Below are 20,161 nucleotides of genomic sequence, written 5' to 3'. Positions count from 1 at the left end.
ATTTTGTGTCGGGCTTGAATATAAGCTAGGCTAATGGACGTTAGCATTAGAGCTGGCCTGTTAGCTTACTTTACAAGCTAAATGCGATGTTTCTTACCTTGCTCTACGTTTCTCGTTGCAGCTTTTATTTAAATATTTATTTAGAACATTTCTTAACTCTTTATTTTATTGTGCTCTTTTCTTTTCCTTTCTGATCACCGGACTGATGCTGACTGGACATTTTCCGACTGAACTTCCGACAACAGAAAACAGCCTGTAGTAGCAACAGTAACTAAGAGGGGCGGGGCTTAGCGAAGGCTCGGTGGCCAAACCATTTGTTGGGGGAGTCAAACTTTGATGGGCGAGTTTGACAAATAAAATAAATACATTCATGAAGCACTGCAACAGGGAATAAGTAATTAAATATTAAATTAATTATATATTGTACATTTATTGTCCATTTACTGGAGGGGTAACCGCTATGCCTCCATCTGTATTATTCCTTTACATCCCAAACTGGGAAACAGAAATATTATTTTTATTTTGTTATTATATGATATATATGATAGATATCTACATCATTTATCCTGAAGGCAATTCACTTACATACATCATTCATATTTTCTATATATGAATTAGGATAATAAAGTACATAATAATGCTGAATGTTCAGCAGATTTGTAAGGCTCTAAATTCCCTGCTTCGGACAGCTGAGCTGAGGAGGCTGTGTGAACTCCATCCTCTTGGTTGATAATCATCCGATCTGAAGGGTCGTTAGTGGTAGCTGATGCAGCCTGAAGTCTCTTCAACTGCAAAAAACGCACAGTGATTTACCATGATAAAAATAAATGAATGCAATACAACACTACTGAAAACACACTGAGCGTCCATAACACAGCCGCTCTGATTCCCACTGAGTGATGGCAGAGCCGAGCATATAGCGTCCTCTGCCTACGTCATATGACGCGGTGTTGAAAAAAAGTAGGTTAAACTTGCAGACTTATGTCTTGAAAAAAAATTAAAAACTCCATAACCTTTCAAATTGTATTTTTAGACGAGATTGTATATACATCTAAAAATGCAACCTGCATTAAGCCCTTTAAAGTCGGTTAGCGTGCTCATACTGTTCATTACCGTCATTGACGGACTTCGCTTTCCTCACATTTTTTGGGCTAGTGAGGACCCTTAGTGACGTAATCCTATAGTGTCTGAGTGACAAGATGGCTACGGAACCAAATAAGACCGAGATCCTCACCATTTTCAAAAGACTAAGATCTATTCCCACTAACAAGGTAACCGACCGCTGCCTATCTGTCTGTCCGTTGTCCTCTGACTGTGTTCAGCCTGGAGAGGCTCGATGTTTCCGGTTAGAAGCCGTTAGCTGCTCGGCTAGCCGCAGGCCCGCATCGACTAACTGCAGCTAACAGCGGCTAGCCTGCCAGTAAAGCAGTCAAACATAAAGGCCACGTATACGATCTGCGTCCGTGGTGGCTAACAGGCTGGCTCAGCGTCGCCTGGCTTCACAGATATCAGATTTTCTTAAACATAAGTTACAAATACATATTAGATACGTCTGGACCGGGGTCACCGTTAACCTTATTGGTCACACTTGTCGTTTTTTAGCATTTATCGTCGATGTGAGCTGATGGTATCTGACAGGCTGTTTGTTGCCAGCACTTCAGGTCATAACCTTATGTTGTAAAATGCCTTAAATGAAACATTGTGATGAACGTCTGTTCCTGCGCTGTAGCACCACACCAGGCTCTTTGGTCTGGAAGTATGTTCGTTACACTGACACTATGTTTTCACCATTTTTTTTTTCATCTGAGAAAACATTTAATGGTTGGTTGGGCGACTATATATTTCCGCTCCACCGAAACATAAATATCTGGGCAGACTTTAACGTCCAGTATTGCTTACCTCACTTTTATTCTCTTGATTGTGATTGGGTACAAGGAAATAATCAGTGTATATTTATAAAGCAGCTCTTAGAGGCGCTGTGTTGTTTTAATCTGTATTAACTATAACCTTGTTACGGTGTTCCACTGTTCTACTGTACATTGTTTTTTTTTTATAACAGGAAGTTATTTTAGTAATATTCAGACAGAGCCAGTGCTCCGATTGTTTGTCAAACCATGGAGTGGTGTCCCCCCTCAGTTGATCAGTGTTGACGTTTCTCTCTCAAGTTACTTCTTATCTAAATAGAGGGGACATGGTGATGTGTGGTGTTCTGATTGTAAAGGTTATATTGATTTATGACTGAAAGTTGCTTTTATTTTTCGATTATTTTCTTAAACAAGAAGCATGACAAAGGTTGTGCCATAGCTGAGATATGTCACAATTGCTCCTGGATAGAATGAACTGGGGAGTTTGTGCTTGGATGTGTGCCTCCTAAACACCGTGGTTCTCTTTGTTATAGATTGTGTTGTCAGTTGTCCCAGCCACGTTCAGTCCTTGTATTCACACCAATCCCAGGTGATCCAATCACCAAAGAAATGCTGCAAGTACAGGTGTGATTTCTCCCAAGGCACATTGGAGATCTGAATACTCCATACACATTTGAAAAAAGGGACAGTTTGAACGCAAATTTGGAAAGGAGAGATTGCATATGAGTCAGGGAAGAACCTGGTAAATGAGATCAAAAAACAGATTATCAATTACATTTTTTTTTTTTTCATGTCTGCTGTACAGCTGTCTGGTGGAGGTCTGTGTTCTGTACAGTGCCGTTTTAGTTCTTCTTCAATGTTTTGTCTTTTTTTACAGGTATGTTTTGACTGTGCGGCGAAAAACCCCAGCTGGGCAAGTATTCCCTATGGTGTTTTCTTGTGCATCGACTGCTCTGGCATCCACCGCTCTCTGGGAGTGCATCTCAGCTTCATCAGGTAGGCTCTGTACTGACTGGGGATCAATGGTCTTAAACTCTGTCTGGAGGGTCAAATAGCTTTGGGAATTGCCCTCCCCCACATTTAAACACATTTTCCAGCATCAGATTGGGAAGCTCTTTCTGTAAATGCATGCAATGATCTAACATTGACACACTTTCTAGAGTGACTGAGTAATTGGCTAGCTTTGTGGAGGCGAGAGAAGTAGGAACTTCTGTTTTTTTTTTTTTTTTTTAAATCTTATATTATTCAACTATTTGTGCCATTCATCTTTCAGCACAGACAAAATATCATGTATTTATTCACTTTACTTTCAGCTGAGCTGAAACACAGAGGTGGCAAAAGTACTCATATTCTGTACTTAAGTAGAAATACAGAAACATGTATAAAAAATACTCTGGCAAAAGTAGAAGTACTGATTCAACTCCTTTACTCAAAAGCAAGAAAGTACAGGCTCTGAAATGCACTTTCAAACTAAAAGTAAAAAGTAAAAATTAATTTTTCCTGTTAATGAAACACAATACATCTTTTGATAATTTCTGCTACAGTACAAAGTACCTGAAAAGTCTACTTAAGTACATTAACTAAGTATTTGTACTTCATTACTTGTCACCTCTGCTAAAACATGACTGTGCCCTGACTTCAAGTTTAGCCAAACAGTTCCTAACTGACTGTAGGAGTCACGATCATGTGTATTTGTCATATTTGAGTGTTGAATTTCCATGTTTTTCCTTTCTTACCCAAGATCCACTGAGTTAGATTCAAACTGGAACTGGTTTCAGCTCAGATGTATGCAGGTTGGAGGCAATACCAATGCGGTAAGTTAGAGCAATCGCACCAAAATTTGACCCAAATTCAAATTAACATAAAGCAAGATTTCACATGAATTGATGATCCATGTGCCAAAGAGTGTGAATAAAAAAATAAATAAAACACTTTTCTCATCCTGTGTGAAGACGGCATTCTTCCGCCAACATGGCTGCTCGACCAACGACACCAACGCCAAGTATAATAGTCGTGCAGCTCAGATGTATAGGGAGAAGATTCGACAGCAAGCAAATGTTGCATTGTCCAAATATGGTACAGATGTGAGTATAAATGAAAAGGAAGCCATTTTCAGGATGAACCATAACCTGTTTCCTAAATAATGACAGATTATAAATTCCTTATGAACCTTTTAGGTCTTTGTTGGTCAAGCTACAGTGTTTGTTTCTGACTTCACCATCAAGGCAATAATATCATACAGAGTAAAATTTGGATTGCACAGTATCAAAATAGAACATTTTGGATGTATTTCAGTTTCTGTGCTATATTTTCTTAATATTTATCAGAAAATTCTGTCTCCAGCTTTAATTCAGATAGTCTGGTTTTAAAAAAAAAAAAAAAAAAAAAAAAAAAAATTCACACTTAGTTATTTTTTTGCCATGTCATGCTTTTATTGTTTGGATGTGACAGAGCAGAGGAAATAGGGCCCATAGAGGGGGGAAAGACGTGGAGGGAAATATGTCTGTCTGGAAAATTAAACTTCCAACAAACTATGGGTGTCTGTATGCTATATATACATAAACATACACGTCCTAGTGCCTTAAATAAAACACAAAGGGCCAAAACAATTGTGATTTCAGACACATGAATATATGAAAATATAAATATTGAAATATTAACATCCATCAATTTGTAAGATTCATCTGAGCGCTGGTCCAACCTCTGATGTCTGTTGCTGATGGCTACATATTGTGCGGTTAAGTGGTTGTGTCATTTCTTTTTGATGATTCAACTCACAACTACAACACTCACTCAGTGGTAGTAGCTGAAATTGCCCTTTGGATCGCTGACATTACATCATAGTGATTATGAGTGTGTGGGCCACATTAGCTGATCCTGTGCAGAGTCCACAGGGAGTATACTGCTGACAGTTTATGATGATTTCAAAACCCGCAATATTCCAGAATAGCAAAAATTTTAATTGTAAACCTCCAATATGAACACAAGTCACTGGGACCCTGATTGAAACAACCTCTTCTTCTCCACAGCTTTGGATTGACTCGTCTGGAGGAAGCGCTCCCACAGCTCCAGAGAAGAAAGAGACAGACTTTTTTGCTGAACATACACAAGTTTGTTTGTTTTCTTTTTTTCCCCTTTTCTTTTTTCAATAAATAATAAGTAAATATATTTGTGAACCACATGTCAGGGAAAATCTATTATTCAGTACAGTAATATTTTTCAAACAAATATTTCAAAGGGGAGTCATTGTTTAGTAGATTTTTTTTTCAGGCTTTATAGATATTTGAATTAGAAAAAAAATTCAGCAGCAATATATTTATTAATTTAATAAAAACAAAACTTTTGAGGACATGATTATTATATTAAAGATCTATGGACAAGAAATGATTAAGCCATACATTTAACTGAAATGACATGATTGAAAAATATGACAAATTTGAAGCATCACTTAGATTTGAATTAGTAATAACAGCTAATCAGCAGCAAAGTATATTTAATATGAATCAATGTATAGAAATTTTGAAAAACCCATACTATTTATCAATGACATGGCATGACCCATCTAGCTGATATAGTTGATTTATGTTACCAGCTGGTTAATGACTGGAGCATGGCACCAGCTTCTGAGCCAGAGCAGAATGGAGCCGCTGTCACCCCACAGCTGATGGACACGACACCCAAAAGCCAGGATGACGACCGTGAGTAAAAATAACTCATCTGTAATGGAATGAGTTTCTGTTTATTCTCAACAGGTCACACCACAGTTACTACCCAGCCAGTGAAATCAACTGTATAATGGCATCTGTGTCTCAAAGAAATCTCCCACAGTATAAAAAAATGTCCTTATGTCATAGTGATGTCATAAGGGCTTTGTCCTTGGCTGTAGGTGAAAAGCGGCTGTTGGATTATTATTATATATTTTCTTTAATGTTTTTTAAATGGGTCTTGCGTTTTCACACATACAGATGCAAAGTAGATACCAATACCTAGCACATGAATCTGTAGGTCTGGGTGAGCGCTGTGATGTGTATGTGATTAACGTATTCTATTAACATTTATTAACATATTAACATTTTATATTTATATTTTATATTTTGCCGTGATTGGACAGTTTTCAGATTAAGTGTCAGACACACAGTGTTGTTCTTTCCACACATCTTCCTCTTTGTTTTTCACGTCCTGGTGAGATGTTGAAAACAAGGACAGGGTTGAGAAACTCTTCTTTGGTTTTTGTGTATATCCTTTTGTGTTGTAGTGCAGTAAAGTGTTCCTAACGTTCCCTTGTAGTGCAGCTAGATTTCTTTGACTCTGTTCAGTTTGGTTGTAAAATGTGTGATCATTGTTGTGTATTGTTAATCAGGCTGCACACAAAAAATCTTGTTGAAATGTGACTTTTGCATAGTTTTCACAGAAAAATTCAAAATGATGGGCTTTACCAAGCAAGCATGTTCCTTTACATCTGGAAAATATAATTTATATTTAAAATGTCAGATTCTCTGATTTGGACATTGGACATGATCATATTATTATAAAAAATCATGTCTTTGTCAGTGACAATGAAATCACAATATAGACGCAAGAAATAAACCACATAGTTGACTCAAACTGGAAACTGGAGTGATTCCAAATTTCTGTGAATTGAATTGGTTCTCATCCTCCAAAACTGTGACTGTTTGGTGTTTTCGTTCAAATGTTTTATGTCTAATGTTTTTTTCTTTGTTTCTAGAGCATGAGGAGGGACCTAGCATTGATGGTCTGACCACTTCACCAAAAGCCTCTATTGGTGAGTGCTGACTGTGATCAATGTCCTGCTCTCAGCACTTTTATCTGAAATTCTCTCGTCAGACACTTGTTTTCATTCAGGGACGCAGACGTTTCTCGCTCTCTCTCTGAAGCTTCATCGCTTGCTCTGGCTCTTTCACTCTGTTTCTTGTTTCTTGTTTTTTGCTGTTGTTGTTTTTACTTGCAAGGTGATTGTATGAGAACATTTTGTCGTCCACAATCTAGATCCTGTTTCAAGTCATATTTTACTGTGGAAGAACTGAGCAGAAGTTGTGATTTTTTCTCTTTTCCTTACTTTGATGCTTTATTTGGGTTTTTGTCTGCTCTCTGTTGGCCTTCACCCACAATCATTTGTTCACCAACTGTGCCATGACCAAACACAGTTTCTTTAGTTCATGTGGAGTTTTAATTTAGTTAATGTAAATCAGGAAGTTCCGCCGCTGTCATCACTTTCTGCTTCTCTCTGCCTGCAGTCAGTTCCTTGTTCCCACAGGGGGACTGTGACTGTGTTTCAGGTTTTGCTCCATTGGAAAACCAGTCCATAAGCCACTATGACAAACTCTCTGAGGCTGCAGAGCAGAAGGACTGCTGTGATCAGCTGCAGTTAGCAGACTAGCTGTCTATTAGTTAACAGTGGGCCAGTTAGTGGTGATTCAACTTAGGACATTAAATATCTCAACATGGATCATAGTAATCATTTGGCCTGAAGGATTTACAATATGAAAGCTTCTTCTTCCGTGGTTTGGATTTTGGTTGTGGTAACCTGTTTGTCTCATCCTGTAGAAAAGAACATGCGTTTGTCATCGCAGGAAGCATGGACACCCAAAGGTGATTGGTGTGGCCTTAGCTGCTGCTGTGTACGCTGGCTTGGTTTATGCCTCAGATGCATGTTTATTTCACTTGACTGACCCCTGACCTTTTGCGCCTCACTTAGCTGGGCTTGTGAGATTCATGTGGGGTTTTCTTGCTTTTGAATAAATTTCTCTGCAAAGACGTCAAAACAGTCTGGATGTTTTGCCCGCATTGTGCAGCCATTGTCACTCTGTCTGACATACCTGCTACCTAATCAGTGTGGATGGGCATATTGCTGCAAGCGCTTCAAATGAAAAACTATAGCCAACACTAAAATGTCTGTAATTTTAGTGTCAACTGATGAAAGTGAAAATGTTTTCATCTTGCTGTCATATTGAAGTGGTAAAGTCATTGATGATTTTAGGAAATGAAGGTCAAAGGATCTATTTGAAATGTGTCTGTGCACTGGCTTCCTTAACAAATTGGCACGCTGTGTGCTTTTGTAATTGCAGTTTAGGAATTAAAGTGAACCCAGACTCTGAACTGTACTGAAAACCAGCCTCTTTTGATGAGCTGATCTGGTGCTCTTCCTTTTATTTCAGGTCAGAAAAAGATTGAAAAATAAAAATATCTTATCACTTGCATTACAGATGTGAAGCCCTCTATTATTGGGAAGAAGAAGCCCATGGCTGCCAAAAAAGGGGTGAGTGTGGTTATATTTTCAAGTTGTGTTTTGATAGTAACTTGGTTCAAATGAGAGAAAACATTAAGTTGTTGGAGGTGGAGACCTGAAGAAAAATGGCACACAGAAATGTTACGAGTTCCGCATCAAAGGAAACGGCTACAAACTGCATTCAGACCCAGGTCACATGACTGTGCAGGAAACGCACTAATATTCTTCTCTTCTCCTGCTCTTACGTCTCAGAGAACAGTAATAACAAACTGATCGGAGCGGTTACACCAGAACCACGCTATGACCTCACTCAAGGATTAATAAGGGAAATAAACATTCAGTATGTGGCTCTGGTTCTGACCTAGAACTGATCTGTGCAAAATTTCTCCTCTTGATACAGCTGGGGGCAAAGAAAGGCCTCGGTGCTCAGAAGGTGAGCAGCAAGAGTTTCTCAGAGGTCGAGAAACAGGCGCAGGTGGCTGAGAAGCTCAGAGAAGAGCAGGTTGCTGAGGCCAAGAAGCAAGCCGAGGAATCCATGTGAGGATTGTTTTCTGTCTTGATGGAATACATGGAAGCCCTTTGATTCTAAAGTCTTTTAAGTCTTTGTGTACAAGAAAAAGTTTCATAGCGCTTCCTCACTGGCATTTGCAGTGTGGCCTCGATGCGTTTGGCGTACAAAGAACTGGAGATCGACAGAAAGATGGAGGAAAAGAAGTTTCAGACCCTGGAGGGCAAGAAGAGAGAGCAGGCTGAGAGGCTGGGCATGGGCTTCGGGAACAGGAGGTAACGCTGCACAAACGTGGGCTCATAATCATCATAGGCGTGTGTGTGTGTAAAGCTTTTTTGTATACTAAGAACAGACAGTTTTTTTCATATCTCTAAATGTGTTTGTGTTTCCTGTTTCAGTGCAGTGTCTCACTCTGTGATGTCAGAGATGCAGGTCATCGAACAGGAAACTCCGGTGGGAGCAAAGACCTCCTCTCGCTCCAAGCTGGACATGTTTGATGAGCCAGGGTTCACCTCAGGACCCCCAAAGTACAGACGACTTCAGAAAAACACCCAGTCATTTATCTGCTGTTGGTTTAAATACTCAAGACTAAATCCATTGTGGTTGATGCTTCAGGTACAAAGACAACCCATTCACAGTGGGAGATAGTTTTGGATCCCGGTGGGACACCGAGGGAGGAAGTTCCTCCTTCACAACCTCCTGGGTTCTGGAGAAAGAGGACCCCAAAGAGGAGGTCACCATCTCCAGCATCCGACCGATCGGAGAGAGGTATCTGCAGACATTTGCACCAGCTATTGTCACGATGTCCTCTGTGTGCTCCTCACTGCTGCACTGATGTCTGGTCTTGTCTTTAATCCAGACTCCCCAGAGGAAGAAAAGCTGAGGTGTCAGCTCCAGTGTCAGAGTCCAGTGAGGCTAGGCAGAAGTTTGCAAATGCAAAGGCCATCTCCTCTGACATGTTCTTTGGTCGGGAGAGCAGCGCTGAAGTGAGACACCATGCCGAGCTCATATTCAGTCTTATGTATTTTGGAAGCCAGATATCTTGGAAAGGTTTTATTCATTCAACTTCTGTTACTTCTTTTGTCAGTATGACGCCAAGACACGACTGGAAAGCATGTCCGGGAGCACTTCCATCAGCTCAGCTGACCTTTTCGGGGAAGGCAGTGACCACAAGGGTGAGACGTAGTTATCAGTGGAGGATTAAGAAGTGAAAGGAAAACTCTGCCAGGATAAAAAGTAGAAAGCATTTGATTTTCTGTAGTATACATGAATATATGTGAATGGTTTTTGTACCTATCCCTGTCAGGGAGGACGTCAGGCTTTGACAGCATGCTCCCCTCTGGCCCTGACATCGCACAGTTCAAACAGGGAGTAAAGACTGTAGCTGGCAAGATGGCTGTCCTCGCCAATGGTGTCATGAACCAGATCCAGGTAAAACATCAGCCAACGTGGTATATTTTCTCTTTGTCTCGTGGTTCTTTTACTTTTCTAGTTTTAAACTAGACTTGATTTTAAACCCGTCTTCCTCAAGATTTTAGTTTCAAACTAATTTTCTATGCTTTTTGAGTCTGTTCCTAGACTATGAGACATGCTGTTGGACATTTTATTTTGAAAACCCCAGGGTAGTGTTTTAGTCCAGACAGAAAGTGAAACCTTTGTATGTGATGATGGTTGCCCCCTGATTGAGTCTTGTGGGAGACAACATGGAGGAGGAATTTATGTGTGACTGATCTTGTCATCTATGCAGCAGCTCTCGTTCACTCACATTTTAGATTTAATACTGCAATTCTAGATGCGACAATATACAACTCTATTGCGGTCAAAAAGCACTCCACATAAGTTGAATATTTTGAACTTCCATTCTCAGGATAATTGTGGCCTTAGTATTTTTTTATTGGAATAGCAATGATTGCATGGCGTTTACTATTCTGATCCCTCTTCCTTCTACGTCCTGTTTACACGGGCTCCCACATGCTCTGTGAACATGAATGGCTAGATGTGTGTTTTCTTTTCAGTAGTGTGTACATAGCCCACCTCCGGTAACAAAATCAGACCTGATCAGTGTCCAGGTTACAGGTTAGGGAATGTGAGGAGGCATAATCAGCTAAATGGAAAATGCCCAATGGCATCTATTCACTGGACAAACTTTTGCTCATTCCTTTGTTTTTCTCTGTACTTCTGATGCTTTCTCAGGACCGTTACGGCTCCTACTGATGACCGACCAGCAACAAGCAAGAGAACATACTAACTAATGTCTGCATAGAGCCAACCAGCCTCCAGACTGACACGTGCATTTGGGTGGAAGAGATGGGACGAGAGTGAGAGAGAAAGAAAGAGGGATTGCATGGGGAAAAGAACTTGTCCTTCTCACCCCTCCCTCTTTTAGAGACAATTTAATCAAAGTGAGACAGTATTTTCTTCTCTCATTCTCATTAGCAGACTCTTGAGTTTTATTTTCATAAAGGAAACCATTGAACGGTGTCATCTTTTCTAAAGCAAGTTACGTTGTAATTTACTGTCTTAGATTTTCCAAGATGATGTCAGTTAATTCAACTGTATTTTATTCCTCCTGCATAAATCAAAATGTTTTTTTATTCATATCTGAATATTCTTCTTTGTTTTATTGTGATATAAAAAAAAAACGGTCCAGTATATATTTTCAATTTGAACAAGAAGACACATTGTTTGATTCACTGCTGCTCACTCAAAAGTAGTCTGTCCACCAGTTTTATCTACACGAAGCATAGACACCCAGCTTTTTTGACAATTTGTGAGCTTGGATTTATGCACTTCTGTCTACATTTACACACTGAAACACTGGAACATCAGATATTTGATGTCCTAGCTGCTGTGTTTATTTATTGTGTGTCTAGTGGGAGTCAGGCTGTGCACAGGAATTTGAGATTTCATATGAATTAGGGGGTATTGAAATTCAAACTAGGTTACAGGATTAAGTTAAAGACATCAGATAGAACGCGTCAAGTCCCAGCTCATGAAAGAGTGGCGCTGTTTTGACTATGCATCTCCATTTTCTGCCATGTGAATCTAAAGTCTGCTACAACCCGCCCCGCCCCCAACCCAACCCACCAATCAGTCAAAGCCGTTGGAAGGCTGATCTCTTCAGTTTACGTTTATCTTTTCAGACATTTTGGCCAATGGAAAAAATATTCAGGGTGCAGAACACCATAAGGGTCTTGCCTCTGACTCATGATGATCTTCAGACAAAAACAAATCTTTCAGTGTTTTACCAAGACCTACCTGTTAAAATCAGACCAGCTCATCGGTTCCCTGTTTGTCATGCAGATCTGTACCTTCACTTTACATTCTCCGCCGCCTCGACATTCAACATGTTGCTGAAAGTTTTATCCGAACAGATGACGTATGAATTATTGGTGTTTAAATTTCTTTGAAAGATCAGAGTATCATAGTTTTCCTATTATGGCCATGCCTGCGTTTGTCCCACCTGTGATTAACTCCCCAAAAAGTAACAACCATGTGGACTGAAAGGATGAAACATTTGATTATTTATTTGTAGGCTACAAAAAGAAAACTTATTCAGTATGTTAATAAAGATTGAAAACCAGACTCTGGCTCTGTCTTCTGTTGACTTTACTGCTGACACTGGTTTCTGATGCCTGCTGGTGAAAGAGAGGGGTTTTAATGTGCTTCTCCCTTGTTGCTGTTAAGCCCTAAGTCCTCTCTGGATAATTCTCCCCATGCAGATATCTGCTGACAACAAAACAAGTTAACAGACAAGGCTGGATGCTCAGAGCAGGGGCTTCTGGCAGGAAAACAGAAACAATTAAATAAGAGATTCTGCCTGATGACACGAATCATAAAGTTCTTAAGGCAAATATTTTCTTGATCATCAGCCAAACGAGTCCTTTAGTGTCAGAACAATGACCACCTACAGGCCGAAATGATCTGAGTGATTAAGGTTAAGTCAGGATTATCACATTGATTTCATCTCAGGAACTCCCTTCATGTTTTATCTTATAATTGGTGGGGCTCATGTTGGATGTCTCTGTGGCCTTGACCTGCAATATCAGTTCATTTTTTCCCCCCTCGACTTGCAAAGAATCAAAGATCCGGACAAATCCAGCAGTTTACTATCCCCAGTTGTAGAAGTAGATCTTCTGCCAGGTGGGAAGGTAATCCATCAGAGGGCCTAGACAGACAGAGGTCACAGGTTCAATCCCTGCACCGGCACATTCTGGACAGATAGGATAAAAGACGGAACTATTCTGTGGACTTAAACATATTAAAGGTCCGTTATTTTACACCTTCTAAAAATCATCTCCGTAGAGTTTCACATCACTGATGTGGAGTACATATAAGAAAAATACAAAAAAAATAATTACATAATGTTATTTCTGGAAATGTCCAAGGGAACTATTAATTGTAATTAAATTAACATAAAAGTGTAAGTAAACACTGTTGTTGCCTCACTGTAAAATTAAACGGTTTATGAAGGGAAAAGGAATCAACAACCTGATCGACAAACAGTCTCCCTAATTTAAGTCAATTAGTAACATTTTGCTGATGTAAATAGGGAGGGGCTAAGCTGTTATTGGGCGACATCACACACCATTTCACATCCTGAAAACCAAACCACAGATATTTTATTGTTTCTTTTGTGACAAATCTGATCAGTCCAGTCCTGTTAAAGTAGTTGTACTCAATAAGGAACACCTCACAAATTATTATGTATTATTTTTTTTAGTTATTTGTTGGGGGATTTTATACCTTTTTTTGATGGGATAATGTTGTGAGACAAGAAACACAGCGACCAAGAGATGGGAAATGGCGCTGCTCAGAGAATTAGCCCAAACTACTCAGCTAGCTTTTTAGTACTTTCCTTGGGTCATGAATATTAGAAGAAAATGCTTTGTTCGGCTTTGAAAGGCTCACACATGGAGTACTTACGTGCGATGAGTCCTATCCCTGGAACATGATCTGCCAGGAGTCGGAGCAGAAAGAGAATTTTCTCCCTGCAGCCAAAGAAATGGCAACAACATTTAAAACGCAATTCAGGAGCAAACCAAAAAAAACAAAAAACTAACTGTCCTTTTTCAGCCATTTAAAATAATACTCAAAGTTGCATATAGACAAAAAGAAAAAACTGAGCTGCGTTCCCCCAAAATTTTCATCATTCCTAATCAACATTATTAAAGAAAAACTTTACAAATGTGAAGAATTGCTGTTTTTCTCTCTTTTATATCACAAATGTAAGAGTTTGGGATTTTGGACAGTCGACTTGACAAAACACAAATAGAACCTTCACAGAAGAGGAAGATATTTTCATAGAAAATGGAGTGGAGTGTGAGTGAATAATTGATGTCTGGTTTTCAGACAACATGTTGTGTATGCAAAGACTCACTCAGAGTATTTGTCATAGAATGGTGAGCGCAGGAGGTAGTAGAGCAGAAGGAAAGTCCTCCTCCTCATCTCCGCTTTCTCCCACCCGTTCTGAAACCTGGTCTCATTGAGCACAGTGAAGCTGGAGGCAGGAAGGTTTTCATAACTACGCATTAATACACTAACATGATGACTTTGTATATTAGTATTAATAATATCAATTGTGAAACCCAAAATATTTAGCATAAAGTCAAAGCCAGGTAGCTTTATGTGTAAAGTACATTTCCCTAGGGTGATTCAAACTGCTGTACAGAGGAAAAAATTCCTTTATAACAAAGAAGCAGAGAGAAGGAGAAAGATGCAAAATGAATCTAATTACTAAATGATTTACAACTAAAAATGTTCCATTAAAAACACCAAAATTGCACAGATGAAGAACAAATATTACATGAATGTTAAAACAGGTCCGAAAATAAGATAGTAGGCATTACAGGTGAAGGTAATCACTTATGAGGAGTAGAATTCTTATAAAAAAGATATTATCAATCAGAAAATTTTACAAAATAAAAAAACAACAACAAAAAAAAAAAAAACAGCAACTAACACTTGTTGATTTATTTTACAGAAAAAAATGCATCCTTCACACTTTCCTTTGTCTAGAGAGTGCAGACGTAGTGATTCACATGTACCCGAGGACATAATGCCGTAAAGGAGGAGTTTCCTTACCTGGAAAGTTCAAGGACTCCAGAGACAAGCCAAGGTTTCCAGGAATGTTTCCCACAGACAGTGAGACAGATCACTACAGTAAGTTTCAGGAAAACTGTCTCTGCTTCAAGCGTCGCCTCGGTCAATCCATCAATCCATCAATCAATTGGTGCATCGGCTACAGAGCTCTCGTCTCTACTACAACTCTGCATAAATATCCAACGAAGAAAAACAGACACTAACACCTGTCATTTTTCTTCACAGAAAAATTTTAACACTTCAGCCCTTCTGTGAGTTATTTGCTTTTTGGATTTGAAGTGTCTCTATTAAATCTGAATTCCACAGCAGATTTCTCCTGCATTAAACAGCTGTTTGTCTAGAAGAGGTGATTTGTTTCTTCATTTAACTGAGTGTTTCAGGTGTCTTTACGACTGCCAAATGATGTTTGGCAGTCTCCATTCTAGTTTGCCATCTAGAGTTCAGCGATATTAATGCAAGACTAGGTCACAGTGCTCTGTCAGTGCAATGTAACTATAATGTTTTTTCTCCACAGGTCTTTATCCAGAGCAGTGGTTCCCAACCTTAAAATTAAAAAAATCATCATGGCCCTCCTCCGACCCCATAAATTACTGAATTAATTTAATCAAATTTAATAAATTAATAAATCCTTTTAAGTGTAACTGAGTTTTAACATTTAAAACATTATTCTGTATATTTTTATTTGATTATTAAAAAATAAATAAATAAATAAATAAAAAAATCACACAGTTCTTGATCCCACACAAAAATCATACTTTTTTGGACATGATTTGGTGGCGCACTTGCAATACCGTCACAGTCCACCAGGCGACCGCAGCCCACAGGTTGGGAATCACTGATCTCAAGGTTACAGATATTCAGCAGATGGTAGATGTTCAAATCAGGCAAATTATGAGTCAGCTGACTTTTTTTTTTTTTTTTAACTAAGCAAACATTTTCTTTTTGCTCATCGCTGGATTCAAGGTTGTTAAAATACTGAGATTTTTCAAACTGGGGAACAGGTTTTTGGGAGACTGGAATGGATTGTGGGAGATTGAAGGATACAGTGTATGAGAGGCCGAGTGATGTACACGGACTCAGCGATGGTCTCCTGTAGTCCTAGCTGCGTTGGTTTGCTGTGGAGTTTCTCCCTCAAGCTGCTCCTCCTCATCTTCTGACTTGGCGTTCCCCACAGCCGGGCCTGCAGGGACGGACCTGCCACACAGAGACGGGGCGGATATTTTATTTCTGGCTTCATTGTGGAGTGCCCTATAGTGTGTCTTATTTGTCTTTGAATGTGACATATTTGAAAAGATCTATTTGGCTCCTGTACTGATGGAGAATAGAGATCTAACTTATGTTTCTATAATTGCCGATATCACTGTTTCATTTTTTTCAGCTTCACGTTTGGAGTCTTAAACCTAATCATTATCATTACCGTTTTGAATTGATGAGAAGTTTTTTATGTATGTGGATTTGTTTATCTCTACCTAAAAGGACCTGAAAGAATTGTCCTCGTTTTTATGATTAAGTTTTAACTTTCATAAGATTAAATTGTCTTCAACTTTGTCACTTTTTCTTATTTATTTAAAGAGTATTAGTACATATTCTTGATTAGGACATTGGACTTGGCGCTACATGAAAAAGATGCCGGCAATCAAAATGTTTTCAATTCCTTTTTACTATTACAGAGCAGACAATTATTTCAACAGGTCGAACCACTTCTCTCTTCTCTGCCTTATGTTTATCTGAATATAGAAAAGTTGATGAGGTTAAGAAAGCACCGACAACAGAGGCATCAACGCTGACTTGTAAACTAGTGAGCAGTAAACATTACATATGAGATGAGCGCTTCCTGTTTTAAATACGGTCACATTTTTACTGTCACAACATTCCTCTCAACGTTCTTTATAAAAGGTCTTTGGTTTCAGTTCACACTGTTGTTAAATGTTCTCTAAAAATTGTTTACTTGCACACATGCAGCCAGGCTTTTAATCACTGCTGCTGTAATCACTGATGATAATAAGATATGTCTTCAAATCTCACCACTGCCCAGAGGCCTGATGACTCGTCCTGACCTCTGACCCACAAAGCACCTTTCATCATGCTGTTCACCATTTCCATCCTCTGTGAAGACAAGGAGGAAACACTTTATACTCCTTACACACGTGCCCTCCCGTGCGTGCACGCACGTACACACACACACACACACACACACACACACACAAAGAAGAAAGACTTTTTGAAGTAAGTCTAGTGTGCTTTCCACAGTTTAAAGCTGTCACAATCAACATTTCAATCAACAAATTTTGGCCAGGATGCAAATCAAAGGGAGAAATGCTTCATGATGGTAGAGCAAGAACAACTGGTGATACAAAGAAAAAATTCTCCGCAAGCTGAACCATCTAATTCGGCCTCCACCTCTCTGGTCTACAAACAAACCTGTGTCTTTATGTCTTTATGTATCATTAATAACACATTATTATTATTATTTGCTTTTTTGAACGAATTAGTTGTTAGCTGAGGTTAATGTGTAACTTTCACACGCTTTCACATTTAGTTTTAGTTTGAATGTGAAATGATTCTTCAACCTTCAGCCATACTAATGACTCAGTGAGGGTGGGAACAAGCTACAAGCTAAATGTTAAAGTCAGCAGAAAAACATGCTCCAGGTGACTGAATTCAGTCACAGTCCTGATGCAACTTCCCCGACTTTCTCCCTCTTAGGTAAAAAAAACAAAAACAAAAAAAACAAAACTACTTTAAACCTCAATGACACAGCTAGTCATGCAGGAGGGATAACTGACCTTCAACACCAAGTTCTGCACCTCTGTCCAGAGGGATTATGGGAGGAGAAGTCTGGATACCAGATTTATACCACAGAAGGAGCACGATACGAAAAATAGTCCTGTGGATGATGGACATGGGAACAAAACAAGACCAGAGGAAAGTCCAGAAAGTCACAGCAATGCATATTTTTTTTAGCTGATCATACAACCCAAAGAATCCTCAGCACTGGCTTGACTTTTTAGATCTGGAGTTCACAGCTACTTTAATAACTGTTTGCTTCATCTGTTTTAGACACAGACACATCTGGAAGTCAAACAAATCACCAATACATGCATAATAATGAAAACAGTGTGGTATCTGCCTTTTTTTTACAACTTCAGCCAAAGTTCTTATCTGAATCTTAAAATTCTCATTTTTATACTCAGGTGAATGGAGTAGTCAAATATACAGTACAGATTTTTTTTTTCCAGGTCACAAGAGTTTTAACCCGTACTTAAAAATCTGGATGAGTCCGATCACCAGCCAACGGCCAACTTCTCCCCACAGTTTGCAGGCTCCGATCTCCAGGAAAACCTCCACATACTCCAGCACAGACAGCCAGGTCAGGAGCCTCTGCTGAGAGAGAGACTGAACACCACACACACACACACACACACACACACACACACACACACACACACACACACACACACACCCACACACACAGTCAAACTGAAATTGAAACTAAACTGCCAACCCAGTCTATTGCATCAGATTCCTGTAAAGACTGAGGAAGAAATGTGCACATCTTTCACCCTCATCCTTCCTTTTTTTTTTTTTTTTTTTTTTTTTTTTACTTTTAATCAAATTATATTAATTATATCTTCATTTTAATCAATGTTTTTTAGAATGTGAAGTGCTTTGTTTCATTTTTTGTTTGGAGGTGCTGTATAAACAAAGTTTGATTGATTAATTGATGTGAGAATTGGGTTTCAGCTAATTGTACTCGTGTTAAAACCAAGGGCTTGCTTTGCAATGCAGCGGCAATAGCAGGGACAGCTTGTGGTCATCTGTAAACTAGACAGAGTCATTTCATTTTAGCCTTTGTCAATTTTTAAATAAAAGAAATAAGCCAAATATGTGAAATATGATTTGTGTGACAGCAAAAAGCACAGATGACAACAGTCCTGATGCACTCTAATCCAGGACAGTCTCAGTTCACTGCTCTGTATGAACCCTTCATAGAGTGCTCACCACAGGGAGGGAACATCTCAGCCCTTTGCGCAGAATGCTGTCATTGAACAGCACTAGGAGGTTGGAAGCAGAGTAAACTGAAAAAGGCAGAGTGAAGAGGAAGTTTAGACTAGCTACTGCAAAGAAAAAATGGACAAACAATCTGCTGCTTCTGTAGAAAAAACTAATTCAACTCTGAATTACTTACTAATTTACTTCTTTAGCCACTTTCACGGGGAAGGGAACTATTAAGTTTGGGAGATTCTGTATCAGCAATAAGGGCATAAAATGTCCCAACAGATTGTGATTGAACCTTCACGATGTTCCAGGGTCAGATGTAGGTCTGCGATTTTGGAACAGGTTGGGTACTACTGGCTTGCCCACGTTGATGTTGATGCATTCATCTGTATATATAAGCACTATGCCTTTTTGACCTAGGTTGAACATTCACATTCACTTACCTAGTTCAGATATTTCATGGGAATCTGCAAATCGCCCTGCAAAATAAAAGTCATCACGTTGTCATTTATCATGTGTTGAACCATCAAACACGTTTCATGCAGTGTAAACACTGTAAGAAGTGCCATATTACAGTTGTATGCAAAATGTTCATCAAGGCATGTTACATACTTTTAATTTTGTATACAACAAACAAAAATGTTAATGCTCTGTAACGAGTTTCACAGTTTAATGCTCAAGGCCAGTTTCTGATTGAAAGTGTCTGGTATCTCATTAAGAGAAAGCAGCTAAAGGGGGTGTGTGAAAGACAAGACAACATCAGGGAGGTAAAGAAAAATGCAGCTCTTCCTTCCAACACTGTGAGCCGCTTTGACCCACATTAAAAGAAATTGAAGCTCTTGTGAATTATAAATTGCACTTGGGTATGCATATTTTGATTCCAATTATTTTTGGATTAAGCCCTAATATTAAACCTGTGTGAGAGGGAGGGCCTGAAATAAGACTAGTAGTGAATCGATGATCTGACTCAGGAGGATGCTCAGACTCGATGAGCATGAACTTGAAGCAACAGTGAAATGATTACTTGTTTGTGAAAAGCCAGTTTTAATGTCTGTTTGCAGGAGACACATCATTTGGCAAACTTTTGTTTCCAGGTGTTACACGCAGCTGATCTCTGGTCTGGATCACAGACAGGTGGAGCCGAGGCTGTCTCCCTGCCATCGGTGAGGGAGCTGCTGTGTCTCACCTGCGATCAGGTAGGACAGCGTCCGCACGGTGCTCTCCAGCTGCGCGGTGGCCGCCGGGTTCCTCCTCACGTACTCGGTGTAGCGCTCATACAGCCGGCTCAGTTTGTCGATGTGCTCCTTAAAGTGAGACATGTTAGCGCGATTAATGGACACTTCATTTAGCTGCTGTGTTCACACATAGTTAATTTCTTTTTCTCCAAACTGAAGAAACTTCCGGAAGGAAGAGCCGTCGGTCATCTGTGTCCCCGCTCCC

General features: G+C 39.4%; 2 protein-coding genes across 4 annotated transcripts; one reads left to right on the top strand and one right to left on the bottom strand.

Annotated features, from left to right (window-relative positions):
• The first annotated feature begins 1,154 nt into the window (after positions 1-1,154).
• arfgap2 (ADP-ribosylation factor GTPase activating protein 2) lies at positions 1,155-12,205 on the top strand. Of its 2 annotated transcripts, XM_029498248.1 has the most exons (17): positions 1,155-1,271; positions 2,743-2,861; positions 3,607-3,679; positions 3,818-3,949; positions 4,895-4,975; positions 5,458-5,563; positions 6,592-6,648; positions 7,431-7,475; positions 8,090-8,142; positions 8,513-8,649; positions 8,764-8,895; positions 9,019-9,147; positions 9,236-9,388; positions 9,480-9,606; positions 9,708-9,795; positions 9,927-10,051; positions 10,814-12,205. In XM_029498248.1, the coding sequence occupies exons 1-17, from the start codon at positions 1,200-1,202 to the stop codon at positions 10,832-10,834; spliced, it is 1,650 nt and encodes a 549-aa protein (XP_029354108.1). In that variant the 5' UTR covers positions 1,155-1,199; the 3' UTR covers positions 10,835-12,205. The 2 variants fall into 2 exon arrangements, with proteins under 2 accessions (XP_029354108.1, XP_029354109.1); XM_029498249.1 differs by lacking the exon at positions 7,431-7,475.
• pex16 (peroxisomal biogenesis factor 16) lies at positions 12,122-20,134 on the bottom strand. Of its 2 annotated transcripts, none has more exons than XM_029498250.1 (11): positions 19,908-20,134; positions 19,165-19,200; positions 18,725-18,801; positions 17,985-18,118; positions 17,509-17,609; positions 16,748-16,828; positions 15,767-15,916; positions 14,705-14,777; positions 14,001-14,120; positions 13,547-13,611; positions 12,122-12,788 (listed from the first exon to the last, which is right to left on the bottom strand). In XM_029498250.1, the coding sequence occupies exons 1-11, from the start codon at positions 20,038-20,040 to the stop codon at positions 12,730-12,732; spliced, it is 1,029 nt and encodes a 342-aa protein (XP_029354110.1). In that variant the 5' UTR covers positions 20,041-20,134; the 3' UTR covers positions 12,122-12,729. The 2 variants fall into 2 exon arrangements, with proteins under 2 accessions (XP_029354110.1, XP_029354111.1); XM_029498251.1 differs by having other exon boundaries at positions 17,518-17,609.
• Between the last annotated feature and the right edge of the window lie 27 nt (positions 20,135-20,161).

Source organism: Echeneis naucrates, chromosome 3 (genome assembly GCF_900963305.1).
Source record: "Echeneis naucrates chromosome 3, fEcheNa1.1, whole genome shotgun sequence".
In the NCBI taxonomy this organism is placed as follows: Eukaryota; Metazoa; Chordata; class Actinopteri; order Carangiformes; family Echeneidae; genus Echeneis; species Echeneis naucrates.
The sequence above is the reverse complement of the archived record's forward strand: the minus strand, read 5'-3'. Positions and strand labels throughout refer to the sequence as shown.